A 22,652-nucleotide genomic window follows, 5' to 3' on the forward strand; every position below is an offset into this window, starting at 1 on the left:
AGCTCATATAGACCGTCTGCTTCTCTTAATTTTTCTTTCTGTACTCTTTTTTTTAATGTTTCCATTTATTATGGTACCTGACCTCCTTGTAATAACTTCTCCCTGCCCAGGCCTAGCAAAAAGGCTGCTTCCAGTGGCCCTGAATGGCTGTATAGGCCTGGCGCCTGGCGGGAAAGTTTACCGATGTGGCAGTCTTGTCAAGGGAAGGGCGGTCTTGGTCTGGTGTGGCGGTCTTGTCGAGATTGTGAAGGTCTAGTCCTGGCATGGAGATCTCATCCTTGCTTTGGAGGCTGCTCTGGGTCTTCCAGCGGCCCAGAGTGCAGGTCTAGTTCCAGGGTGGAGATCTCGTCCCAGGGTGGAGATCTCATCCCGGTGCGGACTGGGCCCAGCCCTGCACAATGGTTTCAGCTCAATCTTCCAGCGTATCCCAAACCCAGGAGCCGTTAATTGAACTATGATGAACGTGTACTTTCTTGCCTTCTTATTTATGACTTCTGCAACTAATTTAGGCACCATGGTATGGTGGCTTATAAATTTTGTAAAAATACACGTGACAATAAATTGCTATCCTATATTAAAACACCCAGTACTTTCAAATCTAAATGCCCCAACAATATTATAAATATGAAGTATCAGCCAGTTTGACATATCCTAGCTGGGGGAAAGAGTAAGATTTAAAAAACTGTTTCTTCTTTCTAGAGAACATTAAGCAAATCAAGGAGCTGCCAATAATGGCAATGACTGACCTTAATCAGGAATTTTCTCCTCAATTGACTCGGTGAGGGAAGCCCGTCTGCAGTGATATCAACTGGTTTGGTCAGCAGCATATCAGCAAAAACCTTCTTGAAGACATTAGCCATATTTCGTTGTTGAACAATACTACAGTGATCTTCAATGGACAGAATAACAGGAAACCTGCCAAACAATCCACAGCACTAGGGTAAATTTCAAAATGCTGGCATACATGAACTCAGGTAGACTGCAACATCTCTAGCCAGCTCAGATCAGTGAATGCTGCCTTATCCTAAGCTAAATTTCACACTCCTGCAACTGCTCATGTTTTTCCCGAGCTGTTTAAACATAGCTGCTAAACTCATCTATCCAACATACGCAACACATCAGCCAAACTATGTCAAACTATGACCCAACTGTAAAATCTGATCTACACATGTTTAGCTGGTCTTTAAAGCAAGCCAAGGAACTTTAGCTGGACATAATGTCGAACTAGTTTTTTTAACAAATGTACGCAATCTTTTTGTGCCATTTATCTCTTTTGCCGGAGTGCAGTAAATGCTCATTAGTGTCAAGGCTTTGACTAATGCTTCTCTATACATACTTTTCACAACACGGGGGAGTAAAACTATGTGACACATCATCCTCGTCCATCCAGAAAGTCTCTCCATCGCTGCATCCAACTGAATGCTAAGTGATTTCACGATTGTTTCTTTTACATCTTATAGTCACGAAGTCAATATACTTTCAAGAGACAAGCTCATGATGTCACCACAGCATGATTACATGGGACCTGAGGGTATAAAGGTCTCAGACTCTGTCTTATCCCAAGCTCATGGGATTTGGGATGCCGTGTGGTGTTGAAGAAGGGGTTTGATACCGCTGCATTTATTGGTCAGTGCAACGAGTCTAGGAGATGGGAGGCCATGCTGCAGCTGCACAGGACATTGGTTAGGCCACTTTTGGAATGCTGCATTCAGTTCTGGTCTCCCTGCTATGTAAGATATTGTTAAATATTGAAGGGGTTCTGAAAAGATTTACAGGGATGTTGGCAAGTTTGGAGGGTCTGAGCTTTCGGGACAGGCTGGGGCTATTTTCTCTGGAGCGTTGGAGACAGGGGTGACCTTTTGGAGGTTTACAAAATCATAAAGGACATGGATAGGGCAAATAGTCAAGTTCTTTTTCCCAGGGTGGAGGAGATCAAAAATAGAGAGCATAGATTTAAGGTGCAAGGGGGAGGATTTGAAAGGGAGCTAAGGGGCAACTTTTTCATGCAGAGAGTGGTATAGTATGGAATGAGCTGCCAGAGGAAGTGGTGGAGGCTAGTACAATACAACATTTAAAAGGCATTTGGATGGGTACAGGAATAGGAAGGGTTTGGAGAGATGTATGTCAAATGGGACTAGATTAATTCAGGATTTCTGGTCGGCATGGGAGAGTTGGACCGGAGGGTCTGTTTCTGCACTATAAAACTCTATGATTGAAGCATGAAATTCTACCGGAAGTATACTGCTCTTTTTAATCTAATAGCATAATGTTAGCCCAGACACTTAGGTGCCCAAGAATGTAAAGTTTGTATACAATTATTAGCTGTAACAATTATCTGCTGAATTCCCTAAAACCACAATATTACGTCCAGCTTCTTATGATATAGGAAATAATAGTCAGCTAAAACACGTTGTTGGAGTCAAGCAATTACGATTGTTGTCTAATCCTCTAAATACAAGCTCACTGCCGGAACTGAATTTTAATCTGAGCATGAGCTGCCTGCTTTACTATCCAGAATAACATTCAGAGCCAAGTCCACCTGAGGCAGCCCCACCCCGGCCTCCACCAAGTTTCTGGCAGCTGCCTTGTCCCAGAAGCATCACAAGGAGCAGTGCCTTTGCTGGTTCTGCAACAATCACCAGGGAAGGTGTTCAGTAATGTAAACTGGAGACTGAAGTGAGTCTGGGTCTCACCAGAATCACAGTGAGGAAGAAGAGGGACTGGGTGGCACTTCAGATGGGATTTTCATCTGACAGGCCTGAAACTTGCTGGTGGTTGCCCCTACAGTGGATAAAATCCCAGTGTGATGGTTGAAGGAGACTAGTACATGGCCATGAATTAGCTGTTTATGAACCCAATTAGTTCAAAGGTGAGTGGACTACCTGATGACTCTCACACCTGTGGTAAAATTGCAGATGAGAGTATAGGCAGCTACATGGCATCGAAAGCCTGGTGCCCAATATTATGCACCCCAACTCCTACCAGCCCACCCCAGGGTGCTGAAACTTCCTAGGCCTAGTGTAAATCTCTCTATGTTGCGTCAACAAATATTCCAGTATTAGCCATAGGTATCCCTTTTTAATCTGTGGCCATTGTCCTCTGCTTAAAATATTTGTTGACATCTATCGTTTCAGTGCTTTTATTTTCTTAAATGCTAACATCCAAACTCTTCTTAGACAACTAGACTTAACAGTTCAGGATTCCCCACTTTTTCTACATTAAGCCTATCTTCAAGTTGGGCATCCATCTGACATCAATTTACACAGAGTGTACAACTTAGAAAAGACCATTCAGCCCTAATGGTTCATACTGGTGTTACAATTCTACACAAACCGTCATCTGTCCTTCTTCATCAGCAATTGCTTTCTTACTCAGGTGTTTGTTTAACTTTAAACTTAAATGTATCTATTCTATTCACCTTAATTGCTCCTTGTGGTAGTGAGTTCCATATTGAAACTACTCAGGTTTTCACTCCTGAATTATATACTGGGCACATTCGTGGCTATCTTATCACTTGTGGCCTCTGGTTTTTGAGCTTCCCCATGAGTGAGAACACAATTCTAAATCAAACTCTTCCATAACGTTTATGCCCTTTATTGGGTCACCACTCAGACTGGTCTGTGGAACTGATAGTGGTATAGCGGTAAAGTCACTAAGCTAGTAGTCTCAGGACCCAGGTAATTCTCTTGCGCCATGGGTTTGAAACCTTGCCAGTTGGTGGAATTTTAAATTTAATCAATAAACCTGAAATATAATGCTAGTCCTAATAATTGCATCGAGAAAATATCGTCAATTGTCACAAAAACTTTTCCAGTTTGCTGATTCCCTTCGGATGACATGGCAGCTTAGTGGTTAGCACTGCTGCCTCACAGCACCAGGGACTTAGGTTTGATTCCAGACTTGGGTGACAATCCGTGTGGAGATTGCATGTTCCCCTTGTGTCTGTGTGGGTTTCTGCTGGGTGCTAGAGTTTCCTACTACAGTTCAAAGATGTGCAGGTTAGCATTGGCCACGTTAAATTAACTGCAGTGTCCAGGGACATGTGGATTAGGTGGATTAGCCATAAGAAATGCAGGGTTAGAGGGCTGGGTTTGGGTTGGATGCCCTTCTGAAGGCTGGTGCAGATGCGATAGTCTGGACAGCCTCTTTCTGCATTGTAAGGATTCTATGACTTTAGTAAAGGAAATGTATTGTCCTTAGCTGGTCTGGCCTACGTGTGACTCCAGACCCACAGTAATGTTGTTTACCTTTAGCCACCCTCTGAAATTACCTGGCAATGGTATTTCCTTGAACAAACCAAAGTAATTCAGGATGAAAAGCAATACTGGCCTTACCAATGAGGCCCACTTCCCCACAAAGAATCAATAAAGAATCCCATTCAGGTCTTCAAAGTCTCCATTGTGTCTCACTGACTGGGACTTAGCATTCTCCAGGTGTCATCTGAGCAGATTACTGCACAGTTCAATCCAGCTCTGATTTCCAGACTACATCATCTTCAAAGCTTGCTACTTTAGTGGCTTTACTGGAAATGACAATTGTGGCTTTCAAAGAGAATTGAAACATTATCTGAAGGGGAAAACTCCCCGGGACTAGTGCGAAAGGGAGGGGAGTGGGACTATATGAGCTACTCTTGCAGAGAGCTCACCAAAGCAATTGGCTGAATACCCTCTTTCTGTTCTGTAATCATACTTCGATTCTATGACAGTAAATCACCATGAAGAGAGGAAAAGGGAATGCAATGGTTTAAAATGGTGTCAGGTTTTTACTGCTTTAACCAGTGCATACAATGCAACAGAACACCATTTTCTCCAAATGGACAGACTGGCTGATGTAATATGTTGCTGCTTGGGTTCTTTTGCTTAAATTCAAAATGGACAACACACAGGGGTTATCATGATAACAAAAAAGACTTACTCTGAAGTGACAAAAGCATGTTCCTTGATTGTGGTCAGAACATCATTAAACTTGATCTTTGAAGTCAGTGTGTGACCATGGTAAATAACTGGCATTCCCTCAGGTCCGTCCCAGCAATCCACTGTAAGAAATGTCGTAATTGATTCAATATTTTTATAAATACGATGCAAACAAATTGTGCTCAGTTCACTCATTCACACTGTTGATCACATTAATCACTACCCATCTATATCTCTCTTAAATTACTCATTTTTTAAATGGTATCTTCAGTTTATTTTGAGTATAACAACCCTTTTAACATGACTACCACCTCTCCTGCAACTCTGACTCCAAATGGGGTGCAAATGCTGTCCAATGCTTCATCCAAAAGCTCCATATTCAGATGTGCTCCCCAAGTCATATCATCCATCTATTTTGCCACAGTTACCAATTGAGGCAGGGCTTTGTTGTTGTCAGATGTTCACTACGCTGGGACCAACAGACATCCAGACAGAAGTGGGAAATGCAGGATGCGACGAGGTTGCTCCTGATCCTTTACTGAGGGGCCCGTATTCGACACTGTGGCCATCAATGGGAGGTCAGTTCAGGCTCAAATCATTGTCCTCCAGGGTCAAAATAAAGGGGCATCAATTTAAGACTGTGATGAGGAGGGATTTCTTCTTTCAGATAAAAACCACAAGAACTGCGGATGCTGTAACTTAGCAACAAAAACAAAGTTGCTGGAAAAGCTCAGCAGGTCTGGCAACATCTGAGGAAGGGTCACCGGACCCGAAACGTTAACTCTGTTTTCTCCTCCACAGAAGCTGCCAAACCTGCTGAGCTTTTCCAGCAACTTTGTCTTTGTTTCGTCTCTCAGAGGTCTTTGGATTCGTTGCCACAGGCGGCTGTGGGGAGATAGTCCCTGTGTATATTTAAGGCTGAGGTTGATAAGATTCTTGATTAGTCGGGCAATCAAGGATTATGATGACGGGGCAGGAAAGTGGATGTAAGAAATGTCATCTCAGCAATGATCCTATCAAAAGGCAAAGCAGACTCGTGTGGATTATTCCCGTTCCTGTTTCTCACGGTCTTATGGCTGACTCAGGCTGCATGCAGGTGGGGAGGTAATGGCCTAGTGCTCCAATTGCTAGGCTATTTACTAGAGACCCAGGTAATGTCCTGGGGATAACACAGTGTGGAGCTGGAGGAACACAGCTGGCATCAGAGGAGCAGGAAATGTGACATTTCGGATCAGGACCTTTCTTCAGCAAAGTGGGTCCCGACCTGAAACGTCAACATTCCTGCTCCGCTGATGCTGCCTGGCCTGCTGTGTTCCTCCAGCTCCACGCTGTGTTATCTCTGACTCCAGCATTGGCAGTTCTTACTGTCTCTAATGTCCTGGGGACCTGGGGTTTAAATCCCATCATGGAAGATGGTGGAATCTGAATTCAATAAAAATCTGGAATCAAGAAATTAATGATGACTGTGAATCCCATTATCAATTATTAGGAAAAGCCCATTTGGTTTGTTAATGTCCTTTAGGGAAGGAAAATGCCATCCTATCTGTCCTACATATTACTCCAGAGTCTCAGCAGTGTGGTGGACTCTTAAACTGCCCTTGGAATGAGTAATAAATGCAAGCCTCGACTGCAACACCCTCAACCCTTAAATGAATCTTTAAATAAAAGAACATACACAGTTATTCTGATGAAGTGCTGGCTAGAGCTCTGCAACTGAGCGTAAGTCTGTATCCCCAGGAGGCAAAAAATAGTTCTGTCTAAAGGTGAGTGACTTGAAATATTAACTCTGTTTGATGACCTCCAGTAGTACTGGCTGATATGCTGTGTATTTGCAGCATTTTCTGTTTTTATAACTTTAAGTTGTGAGTTTCCGACAAAAGTCTTTCTTTAATTCCGCTTTTTAGATCCAATACTGTGAAATATTCAGGCAGCCACCACTCACTGTAGACATGTCCCTTTGATAAGAGGCCAGGCCACAGAAATCAAGTGTCTGATGCCAGAGTTAGAAGTGCAGGTTACATTAGGACTCAGACAGATCGGCTTTCAATCAACTCTGGAGCTGTTGATGTTCAATAGACACTTGTATTTAAGAGTGGAGTTCTCTGCACTTCAACTTCAGCTATTTGGTCGGGTATAGGGTGTCACATTTTGGAGGATCTCCTTGTGGGACTGCTCCTGGGCCTGGCCAAAGTAGCCATCAACAGGTCCAGGCAGTGGGCTGTGGAGGGCATCATAGTTCCAGACTGCATGCCCTTCATCCAAGGCTATATTTGTGCCCAGGAATCCTCTGATGGAGCATGTAGTGTCCACTAATATCCTCAAAGCTTTAGGAGGTAAGTGGCCACTGCAGGGGGTATGCAGCCTTATTTTTCCATCCAACTCCATTTTAATTTAGTCCCCTCCCTCTTCCTTCACCTTTCCCGCTCACGTTTGGTGTAGTTGCACTGCCCCTGATGGGCTGTGTAAATTGTTCTTTTAATTAGAAATGTGGGTGATTCGATGGTGGTAAAAGAAACTTTAGTTCTTCATACTTGTGGAGCAGCAATAGTGTACCTCAGAGCTCAGAGGCCATGGGTCCAAATCCCATGTGCTCAAGAAGTGTCATAACATCTCTGAACAGGTTGATTAGAAATTTGTGAAAAATCTGTCTGCTCTCCAAGATATTTTCTTTGTGCTATTAGGGCGGGCTGAACTCTTAAGTTTTCAGGAAGCAGATTTGCATTATAAAACAATTACAACTGCTCAAGATCCTTCACATCAGCACTAGGATGGTAATATCAACCTGTTGGTTCAGGTGGAGTTCAGATTGACATTTCCAAGCAGAACAGAAAATGTTCCCAACCATTACAATCCCCTCATCCCTCTCTGTGCTGCACCTGATATCTACCCAATAGTTCACATTGCTGGGTAACAGCTCACAGGAAAACATACTGATTTGCTTACATTCAATACACCGGCATCCCATTCTTAGGCAGCGAGCATAGGCTTCCAGTGAGGATTCGCTGGAGAACTGATCCCCTGTTAGATAGCTGCAACAGAGATAGCAAGACTTACAGGCACATTGCACAGACAGCCAAGCAGAAACACCGTTGACATAAAGGAGTAACTGTTTCACAAGTAGTGGATTTATTGAGCAACACTGTCAATATAGAATAGCATATTAATTCAAAACTTTTTTTTTGGGCAGCACATGCATCCACAGAGACTGAAACTGTCCATGACCATGGCTCTGCCAGGTTGAGTGCCTGCAACCCAGTTCGGACATTGTGACAGTAAATCACCATTGGCCGTAAAGCCATATGGTCGATCTTGGAACAGCTGCAGCACCTGGATTCAGGACCAATGCAGTCAGTAACATTCAGCTGCTACTGTTGGAGGGGGATCGGTTAGCTCTGTTGGCCGGACAGCTAGTTTGTGACGCCAACAGAGCTAACCGATGGGCAGCCATCTGGAACAATGGTGACTTTACTTACTATAACCAACAATATAATCACTACCTGTTCTCATCACTGCCCTGACAAAATTCTACCCTGTACTGTAAACACCATTAGATCATGAATACAGCTGGTCAGAACACATCACATGCACCACACAGAAATGTCTCAGTGCAGTGTAGTGTTACATTGTTAATATAGATCATTTGTTTAGACAGATAATCGGTTTATTGAAAATTAATTACAGGGTCCGGTGCTGAATTGTGATGACAGTACAAATAAAACTATTAATCATAATCCATCATTTTTGATGACCATTAGAGATAAAATTAAACAGAAAATAATAAAGGAATTGCACAAGAATGTGCAGATAAACAATCACAATATGCTATGAAATGCAGGTCTCCTTCATTTATGGATTAGAACTGAAAGGTCTACGATCCCTTGTATTTTGTAATAAAATTGGGTTGTTATGTTGAGTTTATTGAATTCTCAAGCATTTGTATGCTATCTATAAGTTGAATAAAGTGGGGCTGTCTTGTAGTTTATTCATTTTAAATCCTATTTGTGGAATGTTGTCTAATAATGTCAAGGTAAAAGGCATTGAGGACGCTGCTGTTCAGGCCACTTTGCCTAAATATAATTGTTTGATTGGGAGGATGGGAGTGACACTAGCATGGCCAGCATTTATTACCCACACCCATTCCCAGTTGCACTGAGATGGGGGTGGTGAGCGGCCTTCTTGAACCACTCCAGTCTATGTGGCGATAATGCTGTTATGAATAATCACAGGTACAGATGGGCAGTGAAATATGACAGCTTGTTGAACACAGCAGGTCAAACAGCATCTTAGGAGCACAAGAGCTGATGCTTCGGGCAGAGACCCTTTTCTGATGAAAGGTCTAGGCCCGAAACGTCAGCTTTTATGCTCCTGAGATGCTGCTTGGCCTGCTGTGTTCATCCAGCGCCACGCTTTGTTATCTCAGATTCTCCAGCATCTGCAGTTCCCACTATCTCTGTGACAGCTTGTTGTCAGGTTTTTTCTCCCAGAAGGAAAATATATGAATTTGGGAGAGCAACTGAAAACAGCATTTGAAACGAGAAGCAGAAAATGAGGGAGAAACACAGGGAGCATCTTTGGAAGGATAGAGTTGAAAGCAGTAGTAGTTATGGAATATGGAAGATCTACTGAATCTGCACTAATCTATCCACACCAATCGCACTTTCTAGCACTTGGTTTCCAGACCTTAGTTGCTCAGTTGTTGAGTAAATTTAAAAGGAGATCAGATTTTTGGTCAATGAGGAAATTAAAGGATATAAGGATAGGATGGTAAGGTGTAGTTGAGATGGAAGACTAGCATGGTCTTATTGCTAGCAGAATAATCTGAAGGGTCAAATGGCCTACTCCTATAATTTCTTACACCTTGAAAAGTGACAGGAACCTCATTACAGTGTAAGCTGTTTGGTAGAATAACATCCTTCCCTTCTGCTGCTCCAGATGTACAGTTCAAAGAGCTTCTTCATATCACCTTTCCACTCACAGATATGTCACATAACTTCCTGTTTACAGCACTCTCTCTGTCAGCAATACTGAAAGTGGCAGCAACAGGTGCGGGGTTTGTTTCATACAGAATGCTCCTCACAACTTTCAGGAATAGCCTGCTCACTGATGCTCAGTTCAGCTTTCACCGGGGCCACTCAGCTCTTGACTGCACTACAGTTTGGTCCAAGCATGGAGACAAAACAGCTGAGTTCCAAAAGGGAGGTGAAAATGACTGCCCTTGATGTCAAGGTTGCATTTGACCAAGTGCAATATCAAGCAGCCCTAGCAGAACTCGGGTGGAAACTGCAGCCTGGAGTCATTCCTAGCACAAAGGAAGACGGCTGTGGTCATTTGAAGTTAATTATCTTACTCCCAGAACATCACTGCAGGTGATGATTCAACCGTCTTGAGCAATTCAGCAAGTCCGTTCTCTCCGCCATAAGGTCAAAAGCAGAGGTGTTCGGTGATGATTGCACAGTGTTCAGCACCGTTCACAATTCCTCAGAATTTGAAGCAGTCCATTTCCAAATCCAGTAGGACTGGGACAATATTCAGGCTTGGGTTGATAAATGATACGTAACATTGTTGCCATATATGCGCCAGGCAGCGTGACTATGTCTAACATGAGACAAGCTAAGCATTCAACAGTCCAAAGATGTGCAAGTTAGGTGAATTGGCCAAGCTAAATTGCCCATAGTGATGTATAGATTACGTCGGTTATAGGGGGCTGGGTTTGGATGGGATGCTCTGAGGTTCAGTGTGGACTTGTTGGGCCGAAGGGACTGTTTCCACACTATAGGGATTCTATTCTATGAATCTCTCCACAGCATTCAATGGCACTACCAGCACTAAATTCCCCACTATCAACATCTTGGTGGATTATTATTGATCAAAATCTGAACTGGACCAAACATATAAATATCATGCCTACAAATGCAGGGAATTTTGCAGTGAATAGCTCACCTCCTGTTTCCACAATGCCTGTCCACCATCTACAAAGCACAAAACAGGAGTGAGAAAGTATACAGTGTGCAGCTGGAGGAACACAGCAGGCCAGGCAGCATCAGAGGAGCAGGAAAATTGATGTTTTGAGTCAGGATGCTGTCTCGCCTGCTGTGTTCCTCCAGCAACACACTGTACTATCTCCTACACCAGCATCTGCAGTTCTTGCTATCTCTGAGTGAGATAGTATGTGCTCCATTTCCCTGGGTAAGGGTGGCTCCAACAACGCTCAAAAAGCTCAACGGCATTTGGGACAAAGCAGCCTGTTTGATTGGCACTCCATCCACCGCACCATTGACGCAAAATGTCAGCAGTTTGTACCATTTACAAGATGCAATGCAGTAACTCACCCAGGCTCCTTCAACAACACCATCCAGGTGCTCAACCTCTATCATGGATAAGGACAAGGGCAGCAGATGTAATGGAACAGGACCATCTGAAAGTTGCCCTCCAAGTCATACATCATCCTGACTTGGAACTGTATCATCATTCCATCAGCGTTGCTAGGTCAAAATCCTCAAATTCCCTCCCTAACAGTGCTGTTGCTGTCCTTACACCTGAATGACATTAGAAATTCCAGAAAGTAGCTCACCACCACCTTCTCTGGAACAATTAAGCATTTGCAATAAATGTCAGCCTAGCCAGCACCTTGTGCAATGACAAATCACAAAATAGCCTGGCAGATGATTAACCTTTTACACTGCAACAAATACTCCCTAGTTTGCTCTGTACTGGCACTTGGTTTCAGCATGGTTATTCTTCCAGGAGTTTTGTGCATAGAATCTTTTAGCAAAAGATATTACAGATATTGGCAATTTGATCCATATTTCATGCGGAGTTAGTTGCTCTCAACTGGTTAGGTAGTTAATTGTTGCCTGGGCTAGGGAGAGAATTTAAGTTGTCTAGGAATTCCCCATTTTCAATCACTAACCAGCTACTTATGTTTTTATTCGGAAGACAATGGCATTATTGCTGGTGACCCAGAGAATGTTGTGGGAACCCAGGTTCAAATCCTGTCATTGACAGATGGTGGAATTTGATTTCAATAAAAATCTGGAATTAAGACTCTAATGATGAAACCATTGACAATTAGAAAAAAATTTAGGCTAAGAAGCTGTCCTGTATCTTATGGCACAAGGCAGACAATGCATATGCTTAGCACTGTTACTCTAGCCAGACTTCTCCCGGAACTAGTGACAGCTTGTCACTAGAGACTCTAGCTTGACAGTGCCCTTCCCCATCAAGAAATTGAGAGAGGTTCCAGGTTAGCCCCCTCCTCTTCTCCATTCTGAAGGTGCAGGTCTGTAGGCACAAACTTGCCTGTATCTGGCCTATGTGGCCTTATATAGCAAAGCCCAATCTGCCTTTTATCTGCTGTCCCTCTGCAGGGCCATTTTTAAAATTCATTTATGGGATGAGGGCATTGTTTTATAGTCACCATGTATTGCCCATCCCAGAGGGTTAAGTCAACCACTTTGCTATAATGAGGGCAGTTTTGTTCCCTAAAGGACATTAGTGAACCAGATTGGTTTTGCCAACAATTGTCAATGGTTTCCTCCCACCTGCCATATGCAAATTGGGAGGATTTACAGGTTGCTAGTTTAGTTATAAAACCTGAAAGATCTGCAGATACTATGAATCAGGAACAAAAACAAAGTTGCTGGAAAAGCTCAGCAGGTCTGGCAGCATCTGTGGAGGAGAAAACGGAGTTAACGCTTCAGATCTGGGACCCTTCCTCAAACCTGGTGGCTGGGAAAACGTCAGTTTATTTGCAGAAAATAGAGAGGTGGGTGGGGTAGAGAGTAAACAATAGGATTGAGCCCAAAGAGAGAGACAGACAGTTGGGAAGACAAAAGAGTTGCTAACGACCGGGCTGGAAGGGCGAATAGTTGTTAATGGGGACTATTAGTGACTAACAACAGGGGGTGTGTAATGGCAGGCTATGTGATTACAAGGTAAAAACTTTGTTTTTGGTGCTAATTTAGCTATGTAGTTATGAACACACTTTCTTAAGGCTTAACTCCTGGAATAGGGGCCGAGTCCAGAGCACTGGCTCAGGGGCAGGGATGTTACTCACTGGGCTACAAGATGTCTAGAACAAAGTTCAGAACTCAGAAAATTTATTCTAAAGTCAAGGCATTGATTAAAATACATTGATTAAAAACTTTCACTGGAAACCTGGTAGTGTGCTTTAAAGAGATTAGATACATAAGGAGTGGAGACTGCTCACGGCTGTCCACTTCGTAATGATTACTCACGTGTTATGAGATGATGAGATCCAGTAATGAGATAGTGGGTTGCTCATATCTTCTGGGAAGACCTGATCAAAGCTCGAATCCCAAATGGAGTTTTCTTTGGAAAACAGGAAAGTCAGGAACTGAAAGGACAAGGGAATAAACAGTCAAAGATTTCAAGCAGCAACAACAAAAGCTTGCCCAACCTCCACACCCCAATCTCATTTAACACCCCAACAAGGTTACAACTGGATTTAGTAAGGAGCCTAAGTACCACTCTCACCACTTTACTGAGCCCCCTACAGTAAAATGGATGTGCCCACACTATAACTTTTAGCTGCAGTTACACAGCCACATTCACTGCTTCCCCTAGCATTGGCGTATACCTGCTTCCCATTTCAAAAACCTCTCCAGAAACCTCCTGACCTATGTCTTCTGTTACCATAGCCCCCTCTCCCAATCAGTTATGAGTGTCCCCTTTGTTCCTTGCCTGATAGCATGCTGAAGTATTTACCAACAGTTGAGGAGTTGTTTGCTGTAGAGGACCTGATTTCCACATAGACTAAAGCAAGAAATGTAAAATCACTCATGTAGGTTGCATCAAATTTCTTTGTTCCTTCACAGGATGTGGCTACCACTGACGAGGTTGGCATTTATTACTGTTGAGATGATGATGGTGAGCTGCTAAATTGAATACAACTGAGTGGCTGTGACAATGATAAACGCAGAAAATGCTGGCAATAATCAGCAAGTCTAAGCAGCTTCTCTGGAGTGAAAGGGTAAGCTTTCAGGTTGATGATCTTTCATCAGATCAGTTCTGATCAATCTGTGCACATTAACAGCTCCTCTTGGTACAGGTGCTGCCTGACCTGCTGGCATTTTCAGCATTTTTTAATCTTTGTCCAGATTTCCAACATCCATAGCTTTTTGCTTCTGTTGTGGTCATTTCACAGAGGGAGAGTCAACCACATTGCAATGGGTCTTGAGTCACATGCAACTCACAGCAGGTAAGGATAGTGAACTTCATCACCTCAAGGGTTTTATTGAAACAGGAAGGCTCTTACACCAGCCAGGGTCATGTTATCTTAGCTAGTCTCAGAAACCAAGGTGTGAGAGCTGGATGAACACAGCAGGCCAAGCAGCATCAGAGGAGCAGGAAAGCTGACGTTTTGGGTCTAGATCCTTCTTCAGAAAATGAAGGTCTAGACCTGAAACGTCAGCCTTCCTGCACCTCTGATGCTGCTTGACCTGCTGTGTTCATCCAGCTCTACACCTTGTTATCTCAGATTCTCCAGCATCTGCAGTTCTTACTACTTCTGAGACTAGCTGGTCGTTCCACATCAGTCCATTTGAATTTATGTTCCTCAACTGCTTTTGCGGAATTTGAACACTTATCTCCAGTGCAGGAGTCTAGGCCTGAGGATTAACAGGCCAGTAACATAACCACAATGTTACCGTATATCAACTGAGCTGTATGCTTTGTGGAATACTATTCCAATCCACAGCAGACAGTAGTGGCTTCTGGAATTCTCTCACCCAGGTTCTGTGGATGCTGAATCAATTGGAATTTAACAAAGGCTGAGATTGATAAGGCATTTTTGGGTAAATATTTCATAGTTATGAAGTATAAAAGAAATCAAAGTTACAGTGTGAAAAAGCAAAAAAGAGAAGGAAAGAGGGAGTAAGAAAAAAGACTTGGCAGGCAACGTAAGAGGGAGCCCCAAAATCTTCTATAGGCACATACATAGTAAAAGGGCAGTAATAGTAGGTTTAGGTGTAAGTCCCCCTGGTGACCCTGTCTCCAAAGGCATGGCCAGCATGAAAGAACCCTTTGCATCTGTCTTTAGCAAGGAAGAAGAAGTTACCCATTCTTTCTTTCATGTGAAAGAGGAAGAAATCCAGTTGCTAGGAGTGTTTATAAGTGAGGAGGAGGAGGAATTGGATAGGCTGTCGGAATTAAAGTTGCCAAGGTACCAGGGCCAGATACTGAGGGAACTGGGAGTGGAAATTGTGGAAGGACTGCCAATAACTTTTCAGTCTTCCTTAGAGTCAGGGCAGAAGACTGGAGAATTACGACCATTAACGCATGTTCAAAAAAAGCTACTGCAGGCTCACCAGTTTAACTACCATGGTGGAAATTTCTGGAAACAATAATTTCGGGACAGAATTAGTTTTCAGAGGGAGTCATTATAGATTTCTTAAGAGAAAATCATATTTAACTAAATTGCTGCCTTTTTTTGAAAAGGCAACAAATAGAATCATTGCGAGCAATGTTGTTGATGTGGTATACATGCAACTTCCAGAAAGGATTGGATACTTTGCTTCACAATAAAGCTGTGCGAAAATTAGAGATCATGAAATACAGGAGACACTAGCAACATGGAGAGAAAACTGGCTGAGTGACAGGAAACAGACAGCAATGGTTAATGGATAATTTTCAGGTTGCAGGAAGTTGGAACTGGAGTTCTCCAGAGGTCAGTGTTGGCCTACTTGCTTTATCTGATATAAAATACTGATTTAGACCTTGGTGTACAATGGAAAGCTTGGAATTACTGTAATTTATGAGAACGACATAAAGAAACGTCAGAAGGATTTTGGGATAGCAAGAACTGCAGATGCTGGAGTCAGAGACAACATAGTATGGAGCTGCAGGAACACAGCAGGCCAGGCAGCATCAGAGGAGCAGGAAAGTTGATGTGTTGGGTCAGGACTCGTTTTCAGAAAATGAAGGAGGAGGGTTCTGACTGAAATGTCAAACTTTCCTGCTCCTCTGATGCTGCCTGGCCTGCTGTGTTCCTCCAGTTCCATAGTGTGTTGTCATAAGGATGTTGACAAGTTGGAGGAGTGAGGTAGATAGATGGTAGATGAAGTTCAATGTAGGAAAGTATGAGGTGATGTATTTTAGTAGGAAGATCATGGAGACACAATAATAATAAAAAAAGAAGAACAACTCTAAAGGGTGCACTAGAGCAGAGGGACCTTGGGTGTGCACATGTGTAATTCATTAAAGATGGAAGGACAGGTTGAGACAGCAGTTAACATACAGTATCCATTTGTAGAGTACAACAGCAAGGTGGTTATGTTGAACTTATATGAGACATTAGTTTGGCTTCAGTTGGATTATCAGATATAGTTCTAGGCTCCACACTTCAGGAAAGATATGAAGACATTGGACAGAAGTATAAAACAGACTTATACAAGAATGGATCCCGAGCTGAGAAACTTCAGTTTTGAAAACAGATGAGAGACATTGGGCTTCTTTCTTCGGAGAAGAGAAGACTGAGAAGAAGTTTGATATCAGTTTCCAAAATCACAAGAGATCTGGACAAAGTAGATGGGGAGAAATTGTTCCCACTTGAAAAATGATAGGGAATAAGAGGGCATGTATTTAAAGTAACTAGTACATTATGCAGAATTGATATGAAGAAAAGCATTTTCACAGAACAAGTGCTTCAAGTCTGGAATTCTCTGCCTAGGAATGTGGTGGAGGCAGGTTCTTAGAAACATAGAAAATTGGACCAGGATTAGGCCATTTGGCCCCTTGAGGCTGCTTTCCCATTCAATATGATCATGGTTGATCCTCTATCTCAGTGCCATACTCCTGTTCCCTCCCCATTCTCCTTGCTGCCTTCAGTGAGTTGAAATCTACTTCTTTCTTAAATATAATCAGCGATTTGGCCTCTGCAGCCATATATGATGGATGTACTCCAAAGGGGATTAGATGGATACTTGGAAAAGAAAAATGAGTAGGGTTAGGGACAGAAGCCAGAAGAATGGCACTAACTGAGATGCTCATTCAGAGAGCTAGTACAAGGATGATAGGCCAAATTACCTCCTTCTGCCGTGTAACAATTCTATGATTCTTATTTAGATGCAAATCTAACATTAGTCCAATCAAAAAGGCTCCTGCAGCCAAAAAAGTTTAAGAATCATTAATCATAGCAGAGATAACAACTGAATACACAGAGAACTTGGCTGCTACCACTGTAACTGAAAACTTAGGCCACAAAGACTATGCCCACTGCTCTATGATATGGTTTCCATACAATGGTGCTACATATTGGCGATATACATATTAGTGCTTATGTGATTTTTTTTCGAAACTTATTCTTGCAAAGGTGGCAAATCTTGCTGGAGCATCCAATGGCATCTTAAACACCAAGCTGAGTTTTGCTAATTTTGCAGACTTGGGCAGCACGCCCAAGATGTAACCTTAGGACTTGAGCACAGAACTCAAAATGGTTGCGCACTACTGATGGATTGCTGCACTTTCAAAGGTACTACCTTTTGGTTGAGACATTAAACCAAGACTCCAATTGCCCCATGTATGTAAATGCACTCTCTCAAAACTTGGCAGACATCTTATTGGCAGTGTTCTGACCAATATTTATCCCTCAATGAATAACATAAAAGCACATCATGTGGTAGTTGTGACATTATTTTTGACGGTTTATTGCTGTGCGCCGAGTGCTCTATGTCTAAAGTTCACAGAAGTGACATTTGTAATGTATTGTTCTTAGAATGAGGGTGTCACTGGCTACATCAGCTTTTATTGTCCATCCGTAATTATTCTTCTTCACTTGTAGGACATGGCCATTGCGGCTGGCCAGCATTTTGCTGCCCGTACCTGGTTGCTCTTGACAAAGTGATAGTGAATTGATTTCTTGAACTTGCTTTTAGGAGGGAATTCTAGGATTTTGACCCAGTGGTAACGAAGGAATGGCAATATATTTCTAAGTCTAGATCCTGAGAGATTTGGAAGGGAACTTGCAGATGGTGGTATTCCCATCTATCTGCTGCCCATGTCCTTCTGATGGAAGTTGTGGTTGGTTTGGTAGGTGCTGTCTGAGGATCTTTGGTGAATTTCTGCAGTCATTCTTGTGGCTAGTATACACCGCTGCCGCTGAGCGTCAGTGGTGGAGGGAGTGGATGTAGTGACAATCAAGTGGGCTGCTTTGTCCTGGATGGTGTCAAGCTTCTTGAGTGTTGTTGGAGCTGCACTCGTCCAGGCAAGTGGGGAGTATTCCATCACACTCCTGCCTCGTGCCTTGTAAATGGTGGACAGGCTTTGAGGAGTCAGGAGGTGAGTTACTTGCTGCAGTATTCCTAGCCTCTGAACTACTCTTGTAGCCACTATATTTATGTGACAAGTCCAGTTGAGCTTCTGGTAAATGGTAGTCCTAAGGACGTTGATAGTGGGGGATTCAGTGATGGTAACACTATTGAATGTCAAGAGATGGTGTTTAGGTTATCCCTTATTGGATATGGTCGTAGCCTGGGCATTTGTGTGGTGTCAGTGTTACTTGCCACCTGTCAGCCCAAGCCCAGGTCTTGTTGCATTTGAACATCGACTGTTTCGGTATCTGAGAAGTCACAAATGATGCTGAACATTGTGCAATCATGAGCGAACATCCCCATTTCTGACATTAAGATGGAGGGAAGGTCATTGATGAAGCAGTTATAGATGGTTTGGCCTAGAACACTACCCTGGAAACTCCTGCAGAGAGGCCCAGAAGCTTAGGTGGCAGACCTCTAATAACCACAATCATCGTCCTATGTGCCAGGTATGACTCCAATCAGTGAAGAGATGGCCCCTGATAATTGTTAATTCCAGTTTTGCTAGGGGCCTTGATGCCTCGGTCAAAAGCGACCTCAATGTCAAGAGTTGTCACTCACATCACCTCTGGAATTCAGCTCTAACTCCATTTGCTGATGACACCACCATAGTGGTTCAGATCTCAAACAATGATGAGACAGAGCCCAGGAAAGAGACAGAGAGCTTAGAGGCTTGGTGTAAAGACAACAATCTCTCCACCAAATGTCAGCAAACAGGCGCTGGTCATTGAATTCAGGAGGACACACCATGTCTGTATCAATGGTGGAGTGGTCAAGAACTGCACGTTCCTAGGAATAAAAAAAAATCACCAGCAATCTTTCCTGGCCAATTCACATTGAGGCTACAGTCAACTCCAACACCTCTACTCTCTCAGAAGACCAAGGAAACCCAGCATGTCCACAATGAGTCTTACCAATCTTCATAGATGCACCAAGGAAAGCATCCTATTCAGAAGCATCATTCCTTGGTATGGTAATTGCTCTGTCCAAGACCACAAGAAACTACAGAGAATTGTGAACATAGCCCAGTCCATCACAAAAACCAGCCTTCCAACTATTGGCTCTGTCTATACTTTATGCTGCCTCGGGAAATTAGCCAACATTATCAAAGACATTTCCCACCCCGTCTATTTTCTCTTCCACTGGGCAGAAGATATGAAGGTTTGAAAACATCTACCAACAGATTTATGAATAGCTTTTTCCCTGCAGTTATCAGGCCTTTGAATGGACCCCTCGCATATTAGAGTTGATCTTTCTACACAACTTCTCTAACTATAACACAGTAATCTGCATTCTGTTCTATCACCCCAATATACTTATGTAAGGTATGGTTTGTCTGGTTTGTATGCAAAACAATGCTTTTCACTGTATTTCAGTACATGTGACAATAATAAATCAAATGAAATCAAAATCAGTTCTTTTGTCTATATTTGAACCAAGGCTGTAATGAGGTCAGGAGCTGAGTGGTCCTGGTGGAACCCAAACTGGGCATCGCTGAGCAGGTGCTGCTTGATAGCACCGTTGATGACACCTTCCATCACTTTACTGATGAACGAGAGTAAGCGGATGGGGCAATAATCAGCCGGGTTGGAGTGTCCTGCTTTTTGTGTGCATGATATACCTGGGCAATCTTCCACAGCGACAGATAGATGCCACTGTCATAACTGTAGTGGAACAGCTTGGCTAGGGGAGCGGCAAGTTCTGGAGCACAAGTCTTCAGTACCTTTGCCAGAATGTTGTCAGGGCCCAAAGTCTTTGCAGTATCCGATGTCTCCAAACATCTCTTGCTATCACGTGGAGTGAATCACCCTTGAAAAGCTGATGGTGAACTGCCTTCTTGAACTGCTGCACTCCTTGTTGTATCGGTACAGTCTGTGAGGTAGACTGTTCAGGATTTTGACCTAATGGCACCGAAGTAACATATTTCCAAGGCTGGATGTAAGTGGCTTGGAGGGGAACTTGCAGACGTAAATCTGCTGGCATCCAGTTGATAGAGGTCGGTAGGCTTGGAAGGTGTGGTATAAGGAGCTTTGGTGAGTTTCTGCAGTGCATCTTGGAGCTGGTACACATGACTGCTACCAGGCATTGGTGGTGGTGAGACTGAATGTTTCAGGTGTGGATTGAGTGCTGATCAAGTGGGTTGTTCTGCTTTGGATGCTATCAAGCTTCTTGAATGTTCTTTGAGCTGCATGCACTTGTATACTTATGGAGTATTCCATCACACTCTGGGCATGTGCTCTAGAGATGGCAGACAAGTGAGGAAGTGAGTTACTCACCATCTCAGAATTCCCAGCATCTGCTTTTCTAACCACAGTATTAATATGGCTGTTTTGCACTTCAAAAGTCCTCTTCAAAAAGTACTTTGGGATTTTCTACGGTCATTAAAGGTGCTATATAAATGCAAGCTTTTCACTTTTTTTCTTCCTTCCTTCCTGCTTACAGCACAGACCCCGCTGTTTCATTGTTACTTCATGGTGAAGCTGAATGGCTGAAGCCCACAACTAACCCACAGCTGGAGGTAATCTTACCTCATCGAGGTAGAAAAATGGATCGTCAATCTCACGGAGTGGATCGCTAAGGTAACTGAACATGAACTCTCTCACTTGGTGTATATCTGTTGCCCACAATTCCTAGACACGAAATAAAACAGAACATCAGCAGTGCACAGGAGTGATATATCACCACTTAAATCCTAGGTTAAGGAACATTTAAGTTAAAAAAAATACTAAGTGATCACTGAGACAGTATCAAAGGTTACATTAACCGTTCTGAAATAGAACAATGATTACTGAGCGCTATGACTGAATTTTCCTACAAAGGTACGGTGGACACCACTCTCCTTTATAAGTTTCCAGGTTGGCACTGATCTTTTTCACTCAGCACAGAATCTGTAAACAGCAGGAGTGCTGTTCCAATACGCTAATGTCAAATATTTGCCAGTCAACTGCCCACCCTTGGCCAGTTTTTCATTTCTTTAAGATTTTTCATGGGACACGGGTGCTGCTGAGAAGGCCAGTGTTTATTGTCTGTCCCACCTCCTGCTCCAGAGTAACAGTCAATCATGTCACTGTCGGTCCCACATAGGCTAGACCAGGTGAGAGTGGCAGATTTCCCTTCCTCAAGGTCATTAGTGAACCAGGTGGATTTTCATCGCATTCAGTTTCATGGTCATTGGAGCTAGATTTCAATTCCAGATTTTTTCCTGCAAATTTTAATTTAAATTGCACCAACTGGTGTGACAACACCTGAATCCCCCAGGGAATTAGCCTGAAGGTTACACAAGGACAGTATTAACCTGTGGATTACTAGCCCGGCAACGGTACCACCATCTTCCCCATTTCCTTATTTTAAGATGCACATTGCCAGCCTTCCCTCTTGCTCAGAAGAACAACTTGATTGAAAGAAAATAGTTTAATGCTAAATGAAAAACCCTAAGGGAGAATTTTTGCTCTATTAAATTTGGAAAGTACTTGATGATGGCAGGTACCAATTAGATATTGCATGGCTGTTTTTTTTTTAACCCTGAGAGAAGGTTTATCCCACTCACCTTCTGATATTCCAGCAGGAAATGCTGGAAATCCTGCAGTGAGACTTGACTGAGTTCAGGCCTCTCACAGCTCCTGTGGAATGGAAACATCACAAGTTAATTTGGAAAAGCCAGAAGAGGCTGAAAAGTTACTTCAATCAAAGCAAAATACTGTGGATGCTGACAATCTGAGAAACAGGTGTTGAAAACACTGGAGAAATTCAGCAGCTCTGGCAGTATCAGTGGAAACAGCAAACAGGGTTAATGTTTTTGAGTCTGGTAGTGACATGGAAATGATTAATCTCTTTGACAAATGCCTTTGACAGAGTGATTGAAGGATCCTTGCTGTTTGCCTCTGTTGATTAAAAATGATCACGACTCTTGAGTGGTTCAGTTCGGGGCCTGGGATGGAGGGCAAGGAGTTGGAGGTGCATGAGGACCCAATAATGAGGATCCTGGGCCTCATCTTATTGGGGGCCCAGACCAGCAGCACTGGAACCTGCAATTTCTATTGATTGTAGACACTCCAGCAGAACAACGTGATGATTATGTGAGCAGTTTGACCCCAGTGCTGGCTGCACTGGGCAAGCTGGTCAAACCAACGGGTGAGGTGATGCAGCTTGGCATTACCACCTTTGTTATCTCTCAACTTGGCTGTTCCAGTATGTTTATAGCCCGTGTCCCACGATCTACCTTCTCGGAATTCAAAGTCACCTAAAAGTTTGCTGCCCATTTCTTATCTTGCGCCAAGTCCCATTCCCCATCCTCACTGACTTACACTGGGTTCCAGTTAGCAATGTTTTAATTTTAAAATTCTCATCCTCACTTTCAAATCCCTTTCTGTTCTCACCTGTCTCTATTGCTGTTATCTCTACAACCCTCTGA

At 43.1% G+C, this 22,652-nt stretch overlaps 1 protein-coding gene across 1 annotated transcript in view; it reads right to left on the reverse strand.

Annotated features, from left to right (window-relative positions):
* Window positions 1-22,652, reverse strand: part of LOC125461413 (1-phosphatidylinositol 4,5-bisphosphate phosphodiesterase gamma-1-like) — a 172,360-nt gene that overhangs the window by 86,141 nt on the left and 63,567 nt on the right. Inside the window, exons 8-13 of the mRNA XM_048550162.2 lie at window positions 21,789-21,861; window positions 20,770-20,871; window positions 13,151-13,269; window positions 7,857-7,942; window positions 4,915-5,035; window positions 747-915 (exon numbers count right to left, since the gene is read on the reverse strand). Of these exons, the coding sequence (XP_048406119.2) occupies window positions 747-915; window positions 4,915-5,035; window positions 7,857-7,942; window positions 13,151-13,269; window positions 20,770-20,871; window positions 21,789-21,861 (670 nt within the window). The remainder of the gene's footprint in view (window positions 1-746; window positions 916-4,914; window positions 5,036-7,856; window positions 7,943-13,150; window positions 13,270-20,769; window positions 20,872-21,788; window positions 21,862-22,652) is intronic.

Source organism: Stegostoma tigrinum, chromosome 19 (genome assembly GCF_030684315.1).
Source record: "Stegostoma tigrinum isolate sSteTig4 chromosome 19, sSteTig4.hap1, whole genome shotgun sequence".
Classification (NCBI taxonomy): Eukaryota; Metazoa; Chordata; class Chondrichthyes; order Orectolobiformes; family Stegostomatidae; genus Stegostoma; species Stegostoma tigrinum.